Genomic DNA, 20,273 nt, shown 5'->3' with positions numbered 1-20,273 from the left:
TAAGCCCTTTATAATTGCATGGAAATAACTCTGCTTATTTCAGGTGTTAGAAATTAATTTCCCATTATCTTATGTAATACATTATTGTATTTACACATTCTTTGAAAGGCTATCTGACTTACATACCATTTATATACATTTAAAATCACTAAACATTAAAAATAAGAAAATCTGTAGATTAAGAACATATATACACAAAAATACTCAGGAAAGTTAGGTTGCATTTATTTCAGTAGGAAGAGATTATTTTCAGTGTCTTGGTGGAAAGGGCTCTTGCTGCCATGGAGCTGGAAGAAAAAAAACCACAAAGATTTGAGCTACATTAATGACGACAACTAATGTTAAATAACAGTGTAGCAGAAAAGACTCCATGATTAAAGTTAAAGCCAAATAGATTACAGCTCAAATGTCCACCTGCCATTTATCAGTTGTAAGATCCTAAGAAAGTTATTTAAGTTTCTCTGAGTAGCAGTTTCTTTGTAAAAGAAAGGTATTTCTCTGTCTTGGGTATCCTCTAAGAATTGAATGTAATAAAGGCATGAGGTGTTCGGCACACAGCTCTCAAGCACCTTCTTTTAGTTCTGTTTTCTAGTGCTGAACACAAGCATCCTAAGCACATCAGAGATAAAGGTGTTAAAGGGATTTTCACATCTTTCTAAGTATGCAGTTACTTTGAGAGCTGACTGTTATGGATCATTTGAATTACTAAAAGCTAGAAGATGTTTCTCCTATGTTTCTAGAATGACTTGAATTATTTTAGTATTTTTCTTTTTCCATTGGACCAATATAATAACCAAGGATGTTAATAACCAAGGGTTTTTGAGTCACTGCTGGACTTGCTCCCGGAGTGATCTTTTCTTAGTATCACAAGTGATTTAACTATTAAGATGAGAAGAAAGCCCAAACAATCAGTGCCTTTGTGAAAATTACAATCAAGAAACTGAAGTGTCCAAATCATAGATTTGCCACATCTACTGTCTGAGGTTTACACAATAGTATCAGCAGTGGCATCAAACAGAAAGGGACAAGCAGAGTCATCCTTTGTCCCTCCTTCCTTCCCCCTCCTTTGAGTTTTCTCAGGTAAAACAATTCTGTCTTGTTTAAACACCTTTGGTGGGGCAGAAAGGGGAAAAAAGTATATAGATCATAATACCATCTAATACATGCTTTATCATGTGAGAGAAACATGTAAAAGTACCACTGAAGTACCAGAGGGATTGTCAGAACAGTAAAAACTTCAACAAGGCCTGAATGCAGAGGCAGAAGTGGTGGGAGATGAGGCTGGGCATGTGAGGATGGGCATTCTAAGCCAAAGCATTTGATTTCTATTCAATAGTTTATAATGAATCAGTAGTAAATCCAAGGAACAGATGCCTGTGTGACCAGATATCTTTCTTTTGAGATAGTGTCTCCTGTGGCCAAGCCTGGCTTCAACCTCACTACAGAGCTTGGCTGGCCTTGGACTCCTGACTCTTCTGCCTCCATCTCCTAAGTGCTGGAACCAATGACATGAGTCACCACTCTTGGCTAAGATTTCTAAATTAGAACCGAACTATTTAGGGCTGGCGTGTAGCTTAGAGAAGGCACATGCCAAGCATGTGTAAGGCCCTGATTCTAGCCCTGCCACTAGAAAACCAAAACCAACCAACCAAACAAACAAAAAACCAAAACCAGAAAACCCACAAGAAACCCCAAACCCCAAACACACAAGCAAACAGACCTATTCAACATTGCTCCCATTCTATTTCAGACAAAGACTCCTGCAGTAACTTCTACTTATTAATTTATAAGGTTAGTAAACAATTGCTTAAAATAAATTCTCTTGCATTTTTCTAAAATAGCTAATATTATTTTCTTTATTTAAAGGACATTTTATCTCTGTTAGGATATTTAGATGTTTCCGTATAATTAATTTCAGCAGATTAAAAAATTTTTGCTTTAACGCTAGTAAATGTGATCTAATCTAAACTTGTATTTAATGGTGATATTTTACAGGTAGGTGTTTACAGAGGAAAAAAATTTAAGTTCATGAGGAAAATTACAAGATTCTTTTTAAAATTAGTACTTTCTAGGCTGGAGAGATGGCTCAGCAGTTAAGAACACTGGTTGTTCTTGCAGAAGACCCAAGTTCGAATACCAGCACCCACATGGCAGCTAACAACTGTCTGTAACTCCAGTTCTGGGGGATCTGATGGCCTATTCTATTCTCTGTGGGCATTGCACGACACGGGTGCACTTATCTACATGCACACAAATACACGCATACACACAAAATATTAAAAAAATTAGTACTTTCCAATTAATGGCTTTTACTTATATTAAGGTATTAGAATATTGAAAGGAAAAGGTTGCATTATATAATTGGTGGTTCTTTTTCTATCTCTTTTTTACTTTCTATATTCCCCCATTTATCAAAATAATGTTTCACAATATGAAATCTTGATTATTCAGAAAAATACTTTCCACATACTCTAAATTTTACTGTTGGAAAGTGGAAAGTTAAAATGTTGGTGCATTTCAGTATTTCTGTGCATTTATTTACTTAGTTAAGTTTAATTCTAAAACAAATTTTAATTTAAAATTTTTTAAAACTTCAAAATTTGAATTTCATGTTATTAAAAACTTTACTAATCCTCTAATGGCTGCCCACTGTATGAATTCCACTGAAATCCCTGAAGATGATCATTTAAGTACTCACTAGTGTTTCAGCATCAGTTTTTTTTCCTGTTCTTTGACAACTAGATTTACAACTTAAAAAATTCAACTCTGCTTGACAGATGAACAACTGTAAAAATCTGACAGAAAATTGTCTGCTGCATTTATTGCCACTTGTGCATTTCTTTATATAAATGTACAAAGCTGAAAGTAAAAATAAGCCATGTGCATACCTTTAATCTCAGCACTCAAGAGGTTCAGATGCAGGTGGATCTTTGAGATTGAGGCCAGCCTGATCCACACAGCCAGTTCCAGGTCAGCTGGGGCTATAGGGAGACCCTGTGCCAAAATAAATATAAAACAAAGCAGAACAAAACAACAACAAAAAAGTAAAAATGAAGCAAGCATTAAAACTTACAACTCACCGTAAGTCCAAGGAACTTCTGGAAGCCAATTTGGATTAGGAGGATAAGGATATGCAGTTTGTGGTGATGGCTGACAAGGGACAAATGGTGAAAAAATTGGTTGCTGATAATTATATGAATTAGGTACGTGAGATGGAATATACCCATTTCCTGGAATAAAGACATTTGCTTCTGGCTGCTCAGCAAAGTAACTAAAATATTCAGAGTACAAAACAGTAGAATGTGTGTTTTGGACAGATCTTGCAACAGAGGTCAACATCCCAGGAGGAGGTGGCTGTACCTCATACATTGTCATCCTTTGGTATGTGTGAGTCATAGTGTTGCCATTGTTGCTGTTGTAATGATGAACATACCAAGCATGGTGTGGATATGAAGTTCCAAATGAATGTTCAGAAGAATTATATACTGGAGTACATGCAGACTGTGGAAGCTCATTCCAGTATGTGTCAGCTTTCTGAGTTAGGGCTTTTGAATTCTCCTTATCCTGTTCAGAAAGAGAGTACTGCATTGTTTGAGCTGTGTTAGGGGTTGAACTCCCAGATGAGCCAAATGGTGCACTACTGGGATTTGATGTATTCTTCACATACTTTCCCAGTAACTCAGGTTTTACTGCCTGTGTTGTATCTACTTGACGGGCAGGAATTTTGTCCTGGATTATTACAGGTTCTGGAGAGTTGGTGTGTGTATAATCTTTAATAGATAAATCTAGTACTTCACTGTTTTCATGTTCAAAGTCTGTGTTAGTTACCTCTAGCCTTCTATGGACAGCCCTCACAGAATGCGAACTTGGCACTGAAAACATTGATGCATTAGGTGCAAGAAAATCATCAATTCCTGCTTTTATGTTTGGAGAGCAAATCTCCCGTGTTTGCTCCATGGGATTTTTATGCCGTTTCTGTGAAAGTGTGCTATGATCTTCTGAATAAATGCCATCTATATTCTTCTGGTTGCAAGGTACAAAAGGACAGTCTTTATCAGTTGTTTCAGCAATACTAAAATTCACATTTCTTTTCTTTATACTATTTAAGTTTTCCTGTTGTCCAGCGAGGTATCCTAAAGTATCAGATAAGCTACTAGCTAAATCTATTTTGCTTTCTGACTTTGATGTGCAAATGTCTTGTAGGTTTTTCAAAGGTAAAAGTGAGCCAGGTATTGAGTTTTGTTTTTTGACCATTTCTAGAGATACAGAGTTTCTTTTCAGAATGTCAGACGAACTTGATCTTATTTTGTTTTCATCTTTAGGGTGCGATCCTGTAGTCCTAGTGAATATAATAGAAATACAAACAGCTTTAATGATACAGTTGTAAAATTTTAAAAGATAAATATCTGAAATTTTTATTTAGGATAAGAATTCATGACTTTCCTAATTTTCTTTGGAATATACAAGTAAAATACTTTCAGTTTTATTTCCTGGATTTGAATTTAGATAGGTTCCTTGCTGAAGATAATTTAATTCACTTTTCAAAAACATTTCCAGTATTATTCTAAACAGTTTAGTGATATGAAAATTTCCTGATAGAAGCTTTTAAAAAATAGGAAACTACAGTTTCTTGCTCTTATAGCTCCTCCCCATTGACAAACTTCATGACTTAATAACAGCTATCTCTTCCCCTTCCCCCCCCCCCGATGTAACTACTAGCTGTGGGTCCTTACCCATCAAATACAGTTATTTTTTTTGTTCATTTTCTGAGAACAATAAAAGCAGACCTACAAAGTTTCTTGCCAATTTAGTATCTCTGACATTCTTACTAAGTTTAAAGTCTCAAGAAGACTGAGAGAAGCATGCATTATGTCAGTGTCAAGAGCCAGGATATGTGGGGAAAAGTTATGTTGAGAAAGGAAAAGTAGTACTACGTTTCCAGAATTAAGAAGAATTTATTTTTGGCCTAGAGTCTGTGTTCTCCACCGAGGAACTCAAAAGACCCATGCTTTGCTCCTCACAAGGCTTTTTCATGTCAACCTACACTGTCATCTAGCCCTATATAATACTGAGTTTTCAGAGCAGGTAATTTTGACTTTATTGTAACTCCACTGATGTCATTCCATGTAGACTGACAGCTGGCTGGATGGACAGTTCCTTACCCAGGCTCTTAGAGGATGTTCATTCCTGCAAACCTAGTGCTCTGTACCAATCTTGTAGCAGAATTAATTTTTTGTTAGTTACAGTTTGAATCTTTAAGCAGCAAATGCAACTTATACTTAACAACCCAAAGATGATTACTGTATGTGCTATGTTATCCCTCTAATAGTCTTAAGCCTTTTATGTCACTATACAATAATATAAGATTCACATATGCTATTAAAAAGATTATCCTTCACAAAACAGAAAAAAATGAAGCCAGTTAGAAACGCAAAATTTTACAAAGGTAAATGAGAAACTGCCATCAAGTTCAGTGGTACCATCTGGCATTAAAATGAGGAAAATATAAGCAATGCATGGAATTTTCAAAAGCTAACTTACTGTTTAAAGAGATAGCCTTTGAAATCATATTCTTCCTATAGTGTTAAAACATCCTTCTACAAAAGAAAATGTTTACATATGCCCGTAATTACACACTACTTCTATTAATGTTCCCACTGATATAAGCTGGCAATTTCTCTTTAACCAATCTTGAAATTTAGCTGGTCTGTAAAATTCATTTTAAGTTAAAAAATTAACCACAGGGGCTGGAGAGACGGCTCAGTGGTTAAGAGCACTGGCTGCTCTTGCAGAGAACTCTGGTTCAATTTCCAGCACAACAGTCTCTAACAACAGTTCCAGGGGGTCCAAAACTCTCTTCTGATCTCTGTAGACACTGTACAACATGAATGCACTTACGCGCATGTGGGCAATACACTCATACACAGAAAATAAAAATAAATTTTAAAAATTAATCACTTGCTGTATTCTTTTATGTACCCTCAGGAAACAATTTGTTAAGTAATGCTTGTCAAATATGGATTCTCCTTTCTTGATATATCAGTCATCCTTTTCTAATACCTGGGTAATTTTTGTAATTTTTCCCCTCCCTGGAGCTGAGGACCAAACCCAGGGCCTTGCGCTTGCTAGGCAAGGACTCTACCACTGAGCTAAATCCCCAACCCATAATTTATTTTTTACATTACTGAAAATAGTCATTTCACATGGCATTAGCCTTCAATACTTATAAAGTTCAAACTCACTAGGTCTAATGTAAAACATTTTATAATTTGAAACAAATTACACCCTCTTGTCCTCCTAGTTACATGTATGATTCAATGGAGTTATATATAAATAACTGTTCCTTATTACTTGCCCATTTTTACTTAGCTTTTACTCAAGAGGGTTGATGGCAACCCCTACCTTGGGTGCTTGAATGTTGTCTTCTGTCTGTCTGTTTCTGTAACAGCTTTCATGGTAACCTATAAAAAATACGAAAACAAATCCCAAATCTTATATTGTAACAAACTATATTATAACCCCAAATTATATTATAACATCAGTACCTTCACCCTTTCAAAAAACTCTCTGCTGGACTTACCATATTTCACGTTTGCATCAATCTAAAAAAAAAGTTTGCGGATAAAGGCTCTTCCAGACAGTAACCCAACATACTACTGGAAACATGAACAGCAGACCCCAATTCTATCCAAAGGAATACTGACAATGGATTGCCGTTGATAAGGAACAGCTGATCCTCCTGGAACAGGGACCTCTGGCTGACTAGATTTACCAGAAGGGCAGATAGGGGGGAATGGATGGGGGTTCTGACAGCACAGTGGACAGTGGCAGGGATAGCAGAGTATGGAGGCTCTAGTGGGAGAGGAAGACCGTCTACCCGAAGAGGTTGCATTCATGCTCAGATGACCAGGAGCTCAGAAGGTGGGTGACTGTGACCAGTGATAGTCATGTATATAGAGATTAGAAATGCATGTGAAAATGTCTCAATGTCAATTGCCTTGGAATGAATTTTTCTGTATGAAACTGTGTGTTTTGACAACGAAGTGGAGATCTTTTTTAAACGTTGGAACCTCATTTAATTTTATGTCTTATGGAGTTTATAATGAGTAAAAGATTATATAAGCGTAATAATTCATCTGTAAACCTAGAAATGTACAGCCAATTTTGAAAGAGATGTACCCTAGCTCAGAAAAATGTTATTGAATAGGTTAATGCGGTTGTAATGAAATGCTTCTTTAAAAAAAAACTGTGTAATTTGATTAGATTATGTATGTAATTAATATTCTATTTGACTTTGTATTGCCCTTTGTATGTGATTGAAATTGTGTTCTAAAAAAAGTTTGCAACATTCTTTCTTTCTGCCCATATACCTTAAAACTAATTTTGTAGTCTATAGTTATTTATGACTCCTCCCTCTTTTTTTGTCTTTTTGAGACGAGGGTTTCCCTGAAGCCCCAGCTGAACTGGAACTCACCACGTAGACCAGGCTGGCTTCCATCTCACAGAGATTCACCTGCCTCTGCCTCCCGAGTGCTGGAATGAAAAGTGTGTGCTACCACGTCCCACTTTATTTTTTGAGACAGGACCTCAGTATGTTGGCCTCAAACTTATGTTGCTTCTGCATCTACTTCCTTAGTGCTACAATTATGTGCATGTGCCACTATGACCAACGTACTGCCACCTCTTTAATAAAGAAGTCACTGATTCCCAACAGTTTTTGAAAAAAAATTGCATTTTATTTTGTATGCACAGATGTGCGTGCGTGCGTGTGTAGGTCAGAGGACAATTTGTGGGAGTTGGTTCTCCTTACATTTGAAGGTCCTGGATATTAAACACAGATTATCAAGCTCAGGGCAGGTGCCTTTACCCATTCAGCAATTTTGCTAGCCCACCCTCCAATTATTTTAAAAAGAGTATCTGTCAAATACAAGTTGAGTACCCTTAATCTCTAAACCTGAAATTCGAAGTCTCCAAAATTCATTTTTTCTGAGCAGTAATATGACACTTTGTGAAAATTTTCACATCATGAACCTTTGCTCTCTACACAAAATTATCTAAAATACTGTAAAAATAAGGTGTGCAAGAAATATAAATGAATTTCATGTTTAGACTTTGGTCCTATCTCCAAGATAGATCCGATTATGTGTACCCAAATCTGGAAAATCCCAAATTCTGAGACACTTCTGGTCCTAGGTACTTAGATGAGAAATATCAATTCGTATAAATTTTCCTTTCTTATACTACCCAAAGCAGCATTTTAGCACTTCTAACTATACTGAGTATTTTCTTACCTTTTTTTTTTTTGTCCTTTTTGAGACACAGTCCCCCTCTCCCTGTAACCCCAGCTGGCCTGGAACTCATTATGTAAACCAGGTTTGCCTTGAACTCACAGAGATCCACCTGTCTCTGCCTCCCGAGTGCTGGGACTAAAGGTGTGTGCCACCACACCTGGCCTTCCTTACCTTTTAAGTAACTGAAAAAACCCCCAAATTTCACATGACTTTACACTTCAATACGTAAGGATGATGTTCAAACTTCTCAGGCCTATATTTAAGACCTGGAACAATCCCTCCCCCGCTTTGTGTGTGTGTGTGTGTGTGTGTGTGTGTGTGTGTACGCACATTCAGCACAGAGACCTTGAACATGCTAAGTACTGCACTTCACTCCCAGTCCTTGAAGCAATTTTTTTCCCTTTGGTCTTTTTGAGACAGGGTCTCCCTATAGGCCCATCTGTCCTGGAACTCACAGGGATCCACTTGCTTCTGTCTCCCAAGTGCTGAGATTTGAAGGCATGCACTACCATGCCCGGCTGAAACAACCTTCTTTAATCCTTGTTTTACTCTCCTGGGCCACCAATTTAAATTGGCTGGGGAGCCAGTTCCAGGGGTGGAGCACATGCCTAGCATATGCAAGGTCTGGGTTAAAAATTCACCACTATGAAAAGAAATTAATACCCAGTCCTCTTATCATTAAGTGAATATATCCATTAGATTTTTTGGAAAAAACGAGTTTTAATTTTTCCGTTACATAAAATTTGTTAAAAAGTAGTCATGTGAGACTTTTTCTCAATCTTTGATAATCATGCATGTAAAAATACCTGCCCTACTCTTTCATCAAGTCAAGTAAATATACTTCTTTGGCCAGTTTTTAATATTCACTATATTGGCCAAAGAAACTACTCAATAAATATTTGGTCATTCATATAACTCACTCCTTCATAATACTGAACTTTCCCCTTATCAGCTATTAAAATCATTTTTCCATAAAATGCCTTCTAAATGAAAACTGAAAATGATGTATCCTGTAAACTTTTTCTTAAAAATACTTTGAAGTTTAATTTTAAAGCATTCATACCTTTTGCTTTTTACAACTAGAAACAGCAGCAATGTTCTCCTTTTCCCAAGAGTCTTCACACTTGTCTACAGTGATAGGCCGTTTTTTAGAGGACTTTGAAATGTTTTTGATGATGCACTCTGAAATTGAGGGTGCCTGCACCACAGAAATACCAGGTTGACTGCTATTTTCCTCAGGTTTGGTAACACGAGTATTCATCTTTTCTTTTCTATCTAGTTGGAAAGTATTCCATCTGTTACGTAACATTTGGAAAAGGATAAAACGAGTGGATGATTTAGCATCTTTAGCACTTATAATTTTCATCTGTTCAATTGTCCTCATGACTTTTACAATATGAGACATTTTACCTAAATCTTTCTGAGGGACAGACATTATATTTTTGAGTAATATAGAAAACTGGTTGTAGTTGTGTTCTAACTGTGTCACAGTGTTTCCATAATTAATGGTTGCTATATGTGGCACAAAGTCAATATACGTGGAAACTGAATACTTAGATTCCTTCAGAAGCTTTTTAATTTCTGTAAGTTCTTTAAGTTCCCTTGAGAATAAATGGAGAGCATAGGAACAATTAACAGCTTCATCATATTCACAGATAACATTCAGCTCTTTTGTAAGTTCAGAAATAGTAGTCTCTATCACTTTCCAAAGGCCATCTGCTGGGTTATCATTAAACAGAAAGAAAGACATTTCTTCTTGACAATGAACAAGCTCTGGAAGAAGAGACAAATCAAACCAAAGCATACCTCGAAATCTCTGGTTGTCTAGTTTCTTTGCTATTAAATTTTTAAGAAAATGAATGGTTTCTGAGAGCATCACAATTTCAATATAAATTTCAATAGCTTCAGGCTTTAAAACTACAGCACCATGGTTGCTGTTTAGCATATCCAAAACATTTTCTTCTGTGACAAAAATATTATCTATATTATCTTCTTGCAGCAACTGGAAGTATTTTTTTAAAATTTCTAAGTGATCTGTACATCTCAGAGTGAGGTTGTGTAACTTCTTTAGATCTGCAGATTTAGCTTGATCCAGTATTTCACTAACACAACAAATATCTGGGTATGAAAGCAAAGTCTTGTTGAACTTAAAGTTTTCTATGATAGCTAGAGCTGATTTTCTGGAAGCAATCAAAGCATTTTCTTCAAGCCCAATATTGGAAACTGGTTCATTGTTTAAGTTCTTAGACAAGGTATCATATATCTTCTGCAACTTAGAAAATGCACATTTGTTAAATTTAAGCAACAGTGTTTTGTTCTTTTGTGACTGTTTTTTGGGAAAAGAGTGGCTTTTCTCTTTCCAAACAAGATTTTTTGCAGCATCAAAACAGATATGTTCTAGACCATAAAGAGAGATTTTAATATTTACTTCTTCATTGCTCTTGATAAAATTAACTTTTGAGGAGATCATTTCTATAATAATCCATAAATGGTCATTTTTACCTGGGTATGAAAGAACTTTAGGAGAATTCCCATATATACTGATAAGCTTTAAAGTAGTTTTTCTTAAGGTTTCTAGGTCTCCTAAACTATCTCCAAAGTTAACTCCACAGGTAAATGGAACAGAAAGACAGAAGTCAAAGCAATCAGAATAGTTCTTCATTACGGCTTCACATTCATTAATCTGTCGCTTATACTTTAAGAATGCATAGTACGAATTTTCCTTTTTTATTTTTGCAAAATACTTAACTAATTGATTATGATAATTCTTTAATTCACAGAGTGCATTGTATTTTAATCGTCCTTGAAAAGCAGGATAGAAATTGGACTGCAGTTGAAACCCACGTGGCCTGCAAAGCAATTCACTGTACAAGGTCTCATCATACCAAAGCAAGCTTCGGAATGTTGGTTCACCTTCCAAGAGTCGTTTTTTGTTTTCGATGAATTGAATAGTTTCCATAATCATCTGAAGTTCTACCAAAGTATCAACAGCACATGGTTTCAGTTTAAGTCTATAATTATTCCACAAGTTTTGGTCTACCAACAGTTCTCTTGAAATCAGGATTTGTTCAAGTGAACATTCTTGCTTTCTTTCAAAAGCTTTAACAAATAAAGGGAGAATATGTTGACAAATCTTAGTTTCTTCTTCTAAAATCCGTAATGATGCTGCTTCATCAGCTCTCTGTAAAATTCGAGACAGTTCTGCTATATGAGACGTGCAATTAGGTAAGCAATGTTCTTCTATTTCCTGCATGTGTGATACAGGCTTCTTCTGAAGAGGAGTGACTTTAGAGGTGTCAGGGTAGGCATATAAAATAGGCTTATGCTTAATTCCTACAATGGCTGGTGTGTAAATATAGTCAGAATAAGAATCATTACTTCTCAATAAGTTACTTTTAACTATTTTCTTCATTAAGCAGTCTTTTGGGATCTTATTCTTTTGACTTTGGTACTCATTATCAACAGTTGAGCCCTCATTAATGCTTTTGTAAACTGCTTGTTCAGTTTTCCTCACTTTTAATTCCTGAATGATTTTTGCTGTAGATCTTTTTGAAGAACATTTTATATCATCTTTTAAGAGCAAAGAACTATCATTAGAAGATAGCTTCTTCACTCTGGTTTTCTCACAATTTTTACTTTCTTCTGTTACTGATGTTAAAGCCAAGATAGAACGCTCAGTAACGTTCACTTCATTCTCATCTATAAGGAAACAATTACTTGAAAAGTATTGCTTTGTTTTTAGAAGATCCTTTCCACCACACATCTGAGAATAGTATGATGTGGTAGGGTATGATGCAAAAGAATCTATGGCAAAAATTCCTTGTCTCCTGAGATAAAATTTTGAGGATTCTTCCTCACCAGCTGTCACTAAAACTGATGACAATTGGGGGATATTGTACCTTTTGCTTGCTATTAGATTTAATGGGTCTATAAAAATATTTCCCATAAAAATGCTTGGTGTGACAATCTCAATAGGAACTGTGTACTTTCCTACAGGAAAAATTGATTCCAATTTTCTTTTACAAATAGACACTGGAAGGTTATCTTGTTGATAGATATCAACATTTAAAAAGTGATTCATGTTTGAGTCTAAGACTGAAGCAAGTATGTCAGTGTCAGCTTTATAAGATGCATCATCATTTTTGTCTGGGCTATAACCTATATTGTTTTCTTTTATGTAATTTAGTGATGCTGAATTGCTTTTATATACCATTACATTAGGTTGAGAATTGTTTTCTTTTGTTCTATCCTTAATATCATGTGCTGAACTGTTCTCAAGCTTTGAAAAGTCACTATTAGGTAACTTTGTGTCAGTCTGATGTTCTTTTTCAGCTAGTGCTTCATCTGGGTAAAGCATACATTCATTTGTTTCAACAAAGTGCTCAAGTTTTGAAGATCTTGCATTTTTCATGATGCCATTACTGTATTCTGACTGATTTGTACTCTGGGATGGATAGGCTAGTGATTCAGGATGTTGTTCTTCATCACAAAATTCTCTCACATGAAAAGTGGCAAGACTACTGGAGACACTGCGAGACAAGATTTCACTGGAAAGGCACTCTGCAACGCTTGCTCTGTCTGTTCTAGAAGGCTTGCGCTTTGACACCTGGACAACTGACTCATCAATATCAAATCCAAAAAATCTTTGTTCTCCCTGTTTTTCATACTTTCTTTTGTATAAAAAATGCTTACTGTATCTTCTTTCAGACATAAAACTATCACCTTGAAGGTCACAACTTTCCCAGAAATTATTACATATTACTGCATATGCTTTTGGTAATGGACCCTTTCTCTTTTTTCCCACTTTAGATATAAGCTTCAAAGATGTATGAACTTTTCTATGAGCTTTTTTTAAGTGAAGAACAGCTTTGTCCAGTTTTCTGGACAGACGTTTGCTTTTACATAAAGAAGCTTCACTACTTAGAATATCCAGCACACTCTTAATGTGCCTTTCTGACTGTGAGAATGTTTTAAGTCGTCCTTGGGATAAGGAAGAAAAATGCTCAGATGAGTCATGACTGGTTAGTTTCCTCCTCTTCTCGTAAGTTTCATGTTGCCTTAAATCTCTTTGGGGTCTGTTCTGACCCCCAGGTGTGTACAGCTTTCTTTTACTACTTCTTGATTCCATGTTCTTATTTCCAGTATCATTAAATCTAGGTTTTGATTTTGTAGAAGAAAGTTTACTTTCACCATTTAGTATTGTGACATCAGAAGGTTTGGTAGAGAAAGTCTGATTGACTGATTTTTCATATGTATGATTCACACATGTGTTATGATCCAAGTTGGAAGAATGGGAGATGCTACTAGATATTCTCCCAAGTCCCAATTCTTGTATGGAATTACCAAATTTATTTTCACATGGAAAAACTGATTTTTCACCAGAAGGCTGAGAGTAAATGCAAAATCCTGGACTTTTCCCTTCTTTCCTTCCTTCTAGTTCTGCAGACTTGGTAAAATGTTCATAAAAATTATCTTTCAACTCCAAAGAATCACCAGTGGGACTGAATCCTAGCTTAAGTACATTAGTAATTGTAATCTGTACATCTGGAAGTAGAATTGGGTTGTGGAGCTCGCTTTCGTTTTTCTGTGACAGGGAAACACAATTGCTTTCTGTAGCGTGATGCTGATCACTCTTCTCCCTTCTTGCAAAACTTCCTAAAGTTTCCATTTCCTCATTAATGTTCAAAAACAGACCTTTCCAATCAATTCGAGACTTTAAATCTTCATATAACTCAAGTTCTTCATGAACAGCATTTCCATGGGTATGTGTATCTTGCTGAAATAAACTATTATTACATTCTTCAGATTCTATCTCAATTTCAGTTCCCAATTCAAAAGTTTGAAGAACTGAGTTCTCATTTACTGAGGGATCAAGTGACTCCTCTAATTTATTTTTATCCATACTATGTTCACAATCAGAAACATTATGCTCTATTAAACCCCAATCTGAAATCTCAGAAGAACAAGTTTCTTTAAACTGGTATTTTTCATGATTTGTGCTTGGAGTAAGTACAGTAGTACTAGCTGCCTGTTTTGTAGTATTTTCAGCTACAAACACTGAAGATCCTGTAATTTCTGGAATTATGGAAGCCAAATGCTCTACACTTCTTACATCATTTTGTGCATGTCGTTTTATGGCAGTAACACTATGTTCACTCTCTGGTAATGCAGTTTCTGCTGGTATACTTTTCTTTTCCAAAATTGAGTTAAATGTAGAAATATCTTCAGAATTATCAATTTCTACTTTATTGTAATTTTTAATTTCTCTTTCAACTACATTGGTGAAAAGGTTTGCATGGAAATCTTGCCTCTCACTTCCATTTAGACTTTCTATCTTGTATTCTGGATATGAAGCACTATATTTATCTTTAGCCTCATATGGATTTTCTTTATCTCCTTGCCCTTTGAACTTACTAAAGTGTAGGTCACAGTTCAGCTCTGCATTATAAAGCAAACTGTGATCCCGAACATCTTTGATCTGAGGAGTTTCGTTGCAGTCTTTCTGAATGTTCTCTGATGACACGGGGTCATTTTCGTTTTTCCTCTGGACACATATATATTCTCCAGTTATGCTGCAATTTGAACTGTCAAGAGGTATGTCAACGGCAGAAGATGAAATCACACTATCAGTGAGTTGTTCTTTGGCTGGGAGAGTGTCTTTTGTTTCCTGGAAATTACCAGTCATGTTAACAAAGTTCTGAGTTTTTTGCACCAATTTCAGTTCTGGGTTTTGAGCAACAGCAAAATTTGTACAAATACTGTCCTCATATCCCAAAGAACATTGGTGGTGCTTTTGTGAAAGACACTCTATTTCTGGAGTAAGATTACATTCTAAGTCCAATATGACATGATCTAGTTCATCTTTATTCTTTGTGGTAGATTCAGGAGATTGTGATATTTTTAACCCTTGAGTTTTTAGTATTTTTTCACAATTTCCCCCTAAAGAATTAAGATTTCCACCCTCTTTGTATTCTTGGTACAATGTAATGCAATTATCAGTTGGAATGATTTTTGTTTGATTAGTAAAATTATTAGTTTCTTTCTGCCAATTTTGGCTTTCACCATGTTTAGAACTGTCTTCTGGGGCACTGAAGGTTCTCATCTTTCCAATACTTTGAATGTACTCATCTATGTTTCCTTTCTGTTGAAGTGGGAAAACTGTAGAAGACTGTGATTCCTGCGAGATATGACTCTCGGATTCTTTTCTACAAGCTTTTGCTGATTCATAAGAGTTTTGTGGATCACTGCTTTCATTAGCTAAAACTGGGATGTTGCTTCTGTTTTGGATGCTCAGAGATTTTTCTTCAATGTATTTTTGGTTCTCAACTTCTGGAACTGCATTTGACAGAGAAATGGGGAAGGAAAAATTTAGTTGCTCCTTACATTGTTCTGTCATGGGTGTTTTACTGGCTGCTATACAATCATAGCCCTTTGAGCACATATTGTGAGTCTGAAACTGTGAACTTTCAAAAGAAAATTTGAAGGAAGGTGTACCCAAGCAAGTACTGGCAGCATGATTACCAGGAACAACTTCAGGTGAGAAGACAGAACTAGTTGATACACATGACAGGCTTATTTCTGAATTACCATGATGTAAACTCTTATCAAAAGGCAACATATCACTTAAATCTGTACTATTATTCTGTCTTCCTATGCTTTGTTCCCTCTTCATCAGTCTTGGGTCTTTAATGAGTTTTGAAGTAATAACTGTACTTGAGCCAGTATTTTTCTGAGAGGGAAAAGCAGCAGAAATACTACTTAAGATACTTTTAAGGTATGCCACATTGAACAAAAGGTCGCCAGTACCGCTTTCTCTGTTATCACCGGACATAAATGAAAGACTTGAATCAGGTACATGTACTTGAGAAGTATCTCTAATTTCCAATGAATTATCTGTCTGTCTTCTGTATACTTCAAGTACAGAATTGTTTCCATTTTTCACATTTCTGTAAGAATTAGAAGTATCTGAGTTGGAAGGATTTATCTCTGAATTTGGTGCTTTGCATGAACAATTTTCCTGAACGAATGGATCAAGAGGCTTCCTGAAGTGTTCAAAGATGACTGTAGCATCTTTTCCCTTTCCAATTCTTTTGGCGACTGTACAGTTATTCAGGGAACATACTGTTTCTGTGGAAATAAAAGAAAGTAAGGAAAATAGGTCATGAGTAATTTTTAACTGAGAGTTTATCTAATAACCCAATTGTGACTGTTCTCAGAAAATGCAAAGATAAGAGTAATAAGCCAATAAAGAATAAATGTTTCTGTGTAAACTATAACCCTAGTCTAGGAACATTTTAAAAAAACTATTTGCTATAAAAATGAATTCTGAAAAATAAAAAATAAAAATATTAAATAGAAGGCTGGAGGTGGTCAGTGAGATAGTTCAGCTGGTAAAGACACTTGCCGTCAAGCTTGATGACCTGAGTTTGACCCCTGGAACTCATATAGTGGAAAGGAGAGAATGTCCTCTGACCTCCACACATTCATCTTGGCACACAGATGCATGTGTGCACAAAGAAACAAATTAATGCAATAAAAAAATAGAAGGCAGGGATGTAGCTCAGTGTGTAGTGTGCTACCAAGTAGCATGCAAGAAGCTCGGTTGAGTTTAATCTTCAGTGAAGATTGAACCAGATGTGGTGGCCATACACTTGTAATCGCAGCATTTGGGAGGTTGAGGCAGGAAGAGCGAAAGTTCAGGGTCATCCTTGGCTACTAAGCGAGGCTGGCCTGGGTTACTCTTCTCAAAGACAGACAGACTGGTGTGGGGGGGTCAGGTTCAGAAAACACTTTTTCTCATTTACATTAACTGTATAACAGCAGCATCTATGCCATTAGTAGACACAACTCTCTTTACCTGCGATTTCCTTCTACAATGGGAAAAGTTAATTTTTGTTTTCCTGTAGCCCCAGCTGGCCCAGAACTCACTACATAGACCAGGCTGGCCTGGATCTTGAAGTGATTCACCTGCCTCTGCCTCTCAAGTTCTAGGATTAAAGTGTGATCCATCACACCTGGCTCTTTCTACAACGGGAAAAAGAAAAACAGCAAGGAAAGGAGAAAGAGGTCAAGAAGTATGGGAGGGGTTTGCCATCAACCTGATGCCCTGAGTTTGATTCCCCAGGACCCACATAGTAGAAGAACCAACTCCCAAAAGTTGTCCCTCTGACCTCCATGTGTGCTGCAGCATGCCCATAGGCACACATGCGTGAACCCACCCCACACACTAAATAAATAAATAAATAATAAATAAAATGTAATAGTGAAAAAAGTAGATGAGAAAACTCCACAGAAGTTCCAAAAGCTTTCTCTGCAGCCCAACTAAACTGTACCACAGTAGGTATTCTTGTAACAAGGTTGGATATGCCTTATCCAAACGCTTAGGACTAGAAGTATATTAGATTTCTGTTTCTGAAAGAGAGAAGTTGAGTGTGATGACTCAGGCCTATAATCTCAGCACTTGAGGACTACTGTGAACTTGAGGCTAGCCTGGGTTATACAGCAATTATCAGATTAGCCAAGGCTACAAAACAATAAAACCTTATCTCAAGAAACAAAAAACAAAGCCGGGTGTGATGGCACACGCTTTTAATCCCAGCACTGGGGAGGCAAAGGCAGGCGGATCTCTGTGAGTTCGAGGCCAGCCTGGTCTATATAGTGAGTGAGTTTCAGGCCAGCTGTGGCTACAAGGAGACCCTGTCTCAAAAAGACCAAAAAAAATTTATTAAGTGGCTGGAGAGATGGCTCAGTAGTTAAATACACTGGTTGTTCTTGGAGAAGGCCCAGGTTTGAATCCCAGCACCCACATGGCAGCTAACAACTGTTCTTAATTCCAGTCCCAGGGGGATCCAATAGCCTCTTCTGACCTCCGTGGGCATTACATGACATGGGTGCACTTACCTACATGCAGGCAATACATGCATACACATAAAATAAATAAATAAGGGGCTAGAGAGATTGTTCAGCAGTCAAGAGCACTGACTGCTCTTGCAGAGGACTGGGGTTCAATTCCCAGCACCTACATGGTGGCTACGAACTGTCCTTAACTCCAGTTCCAGGTGACTCCAAAGCTCTCTCTGACTTTCATGACATGGGTGCACTCACATACATGCAGGCAACACACTCATACATATAAAATAAATAAATAAAGAAAGAAAGAAAGAAAGAAAGAAAGAAACAAAAGATAAAAATGCCAAAAATAAAAAGAAAAAAGAGAAAAAGACCCAAATTAGTAGACTCAGAAATTAAAGAGAGGTTATTATTACTGACCTTAAAGAAATAAAGATTGTAAAGGAATACTGTATTATGAACACCTGTATGTCAGTGAGTTAGGTTAAGTAAAATGAAATGTAAAAATCCCCACATAAACAAAAATTACTTTAACTGAGACAAAAAGAAATAGAAAATCTGTGTAGACAAAGGTCTGAAAAATTTCCAATTGTGACCTTTTAAATTGGTTTTATTTAAAAAAATTTTCCCCATTTTTGACAGTTTCATCCATTTATATAATGAATTTTGTGTCACAGTGGTCCGTCTGCCTCTGCTTTCTAAATGCTGGAATCAAAGGTATGCACCACCACACCTGCCTAAACAGCAACTTTTAAAATCAAACATTCTAGCACATTATAAGCCAAAGATACACAAGCACTAATTAACCCACTACTTAAAAAACTAGCCTTGGTCATGCATGATGGCACATGTTAAGCTCAGCAGAGGCAGGCAGATCTCTGTAAGACTGAGGCCAGTCTGGTTTACATAGTAAGTTCCAGGCCAGCTGGGGCTACTCTACCTCAAAAAAACTAAACTAAACTAAAAACAACAAAGCCCACTCCCACCCACCTTTGATGGTTTCACTAGTGAAGTCAATCAAATATTTGAAGAATGAGTACTAATTCTGAACAAACTCTGCTGAAAAAGTAGAAAACAGAATATTTATCAACTCATGCTATGAGATCAGTATTATCCTTACACTGAAACCAGACAAAGACATCTAAGAAAACTACAGACCAGTATCTCTTTTGAATATAGATAAAAGAATTCTTTAATAAAATTGTAGTTAGGTTTAAGGAACATGTAAAGTATGTATCAGGAACAAATGTTATTATTCACATGTTCATTTCAAGAGATACAGAAAAAGAATTTGACAAAAATCTAACATTCTTTCATGATGAAACAAGCCCCAATAAACTAGGAACAAAAGGGAACTTCTTCAACATGAGAAAGCACATCTACAAAATTGACAACTGACATGAGATGTACTGATAAAAGGCTGAATCTTTCTCCCTAAGTTTTAAGAAGAAGACATTTGCTCTTACAACTTCTTTTAAACATTCAACTTGAGGAACGAGCCAGAGCAATTAGTAAACAAACAAAAAACAAAAACAAAAAAAACCCACAAAGCAAAACATCCAGATAGAAAAGGAAAAAATAAAACTATTCCTATTTGCGATCCTCAGGCCTCTTGGGGTAAGTCTATAGCGCAGCCCTCCGTACCTTGACTCCCCAAGCCACATTCACCCTTCATCTCCCCTGCTGTTCGCTACTCCTAGTTTGGGCCCTGCACCATTCCTAGTCTTGGGGCCCCAGACACCTGGGGAACCAATATGCTTCCTGATCCTTCTCACCCAGACCAATTGAGTGCCTTTCTTGGGCCCCAGGAGCACCGCTTCTGGTCCTGGCCCCACCCTCACCGCTCTCTGTGTCCCTGGACCTGCACCACCGGCTAACACTCCTAGCCTGCACTCCTATCCTCAGGCCTCTTGGGATAAGTCTATAGCGCAGCCCTCGGCGCCTTGACTCCCCAAGCCACATTCACTCTTCCATCTCCCCTGCTGTTCGCTACTCCTAGTTTGGGACCTGCGCCATCCCTAGTCTTGGGGCCCCAGACACCTGGGGAACCAATACTGCTTCCTGATCCTTCTCACCCAGACCAACTTAGTGCTTTTCTTGGGCCCCAGGAGCACCGCTTCTGGTCCTGGCCCC

At 36.9% G+C, this 20,273-nt stretch overlaps 1 protein-coding gene across 2 annotated transcripts in view; it reads right to left on the bottom strand.

Annotated features, from left to right (window-relative positions):
* Positions 1-204: 204 nt before the first annotated feature.
* The window catches only part of Tex15 (testis expressed 15, meiosis and synapsis associated), a 78,609-nt gene continuing 58,540 nt past the window's right edge, over positions 205-20,273 (bottom strand). For both annotated transcript variants that reach the window (XM_029569267.1, XM_017801073.2), the window contains exons 8-11: positions 9,355-16,418; positions 6,403-6,461; positions 3,081-4,339; positions 205-287 (exon numbers count right to left, since the gene is read on the bottom strand). In XM_029569267.1, coding sequence (XP_029425127.1) covers positions 250-287; positions 3,081-4,339; positions 6,403-6,461; positions 9,355-16,418 — 8,420 coding nt within the window. In that variant the 3' untranslated portion in view covers positions 205-249. The remainder of the gene's footprint in view (positions 288-3,080; positions 4,340-6,402; positions 6,462-9,354; positions 16,419-20,273) is intronic.

Source organism: Nannospalax galili, unplaced genomic scaffold (assembly GCF_000622305.1).
Source record: "Nannospalax galili isolate Female #2095 unplaced genomic scaffold, S.galili_v1.0 scaffold680, whole genome shotgun sequence".
NCBI lineage: Eukaryota > Metazoa > Chordata > Mammalia > Rodentia > Spalacidae > Nannospalax > Nannospalax galili.
Note: the sequence above shows the minus strand (reverse complement) of the source record. Positions and strands in the feature narration are given on the sequence as shown.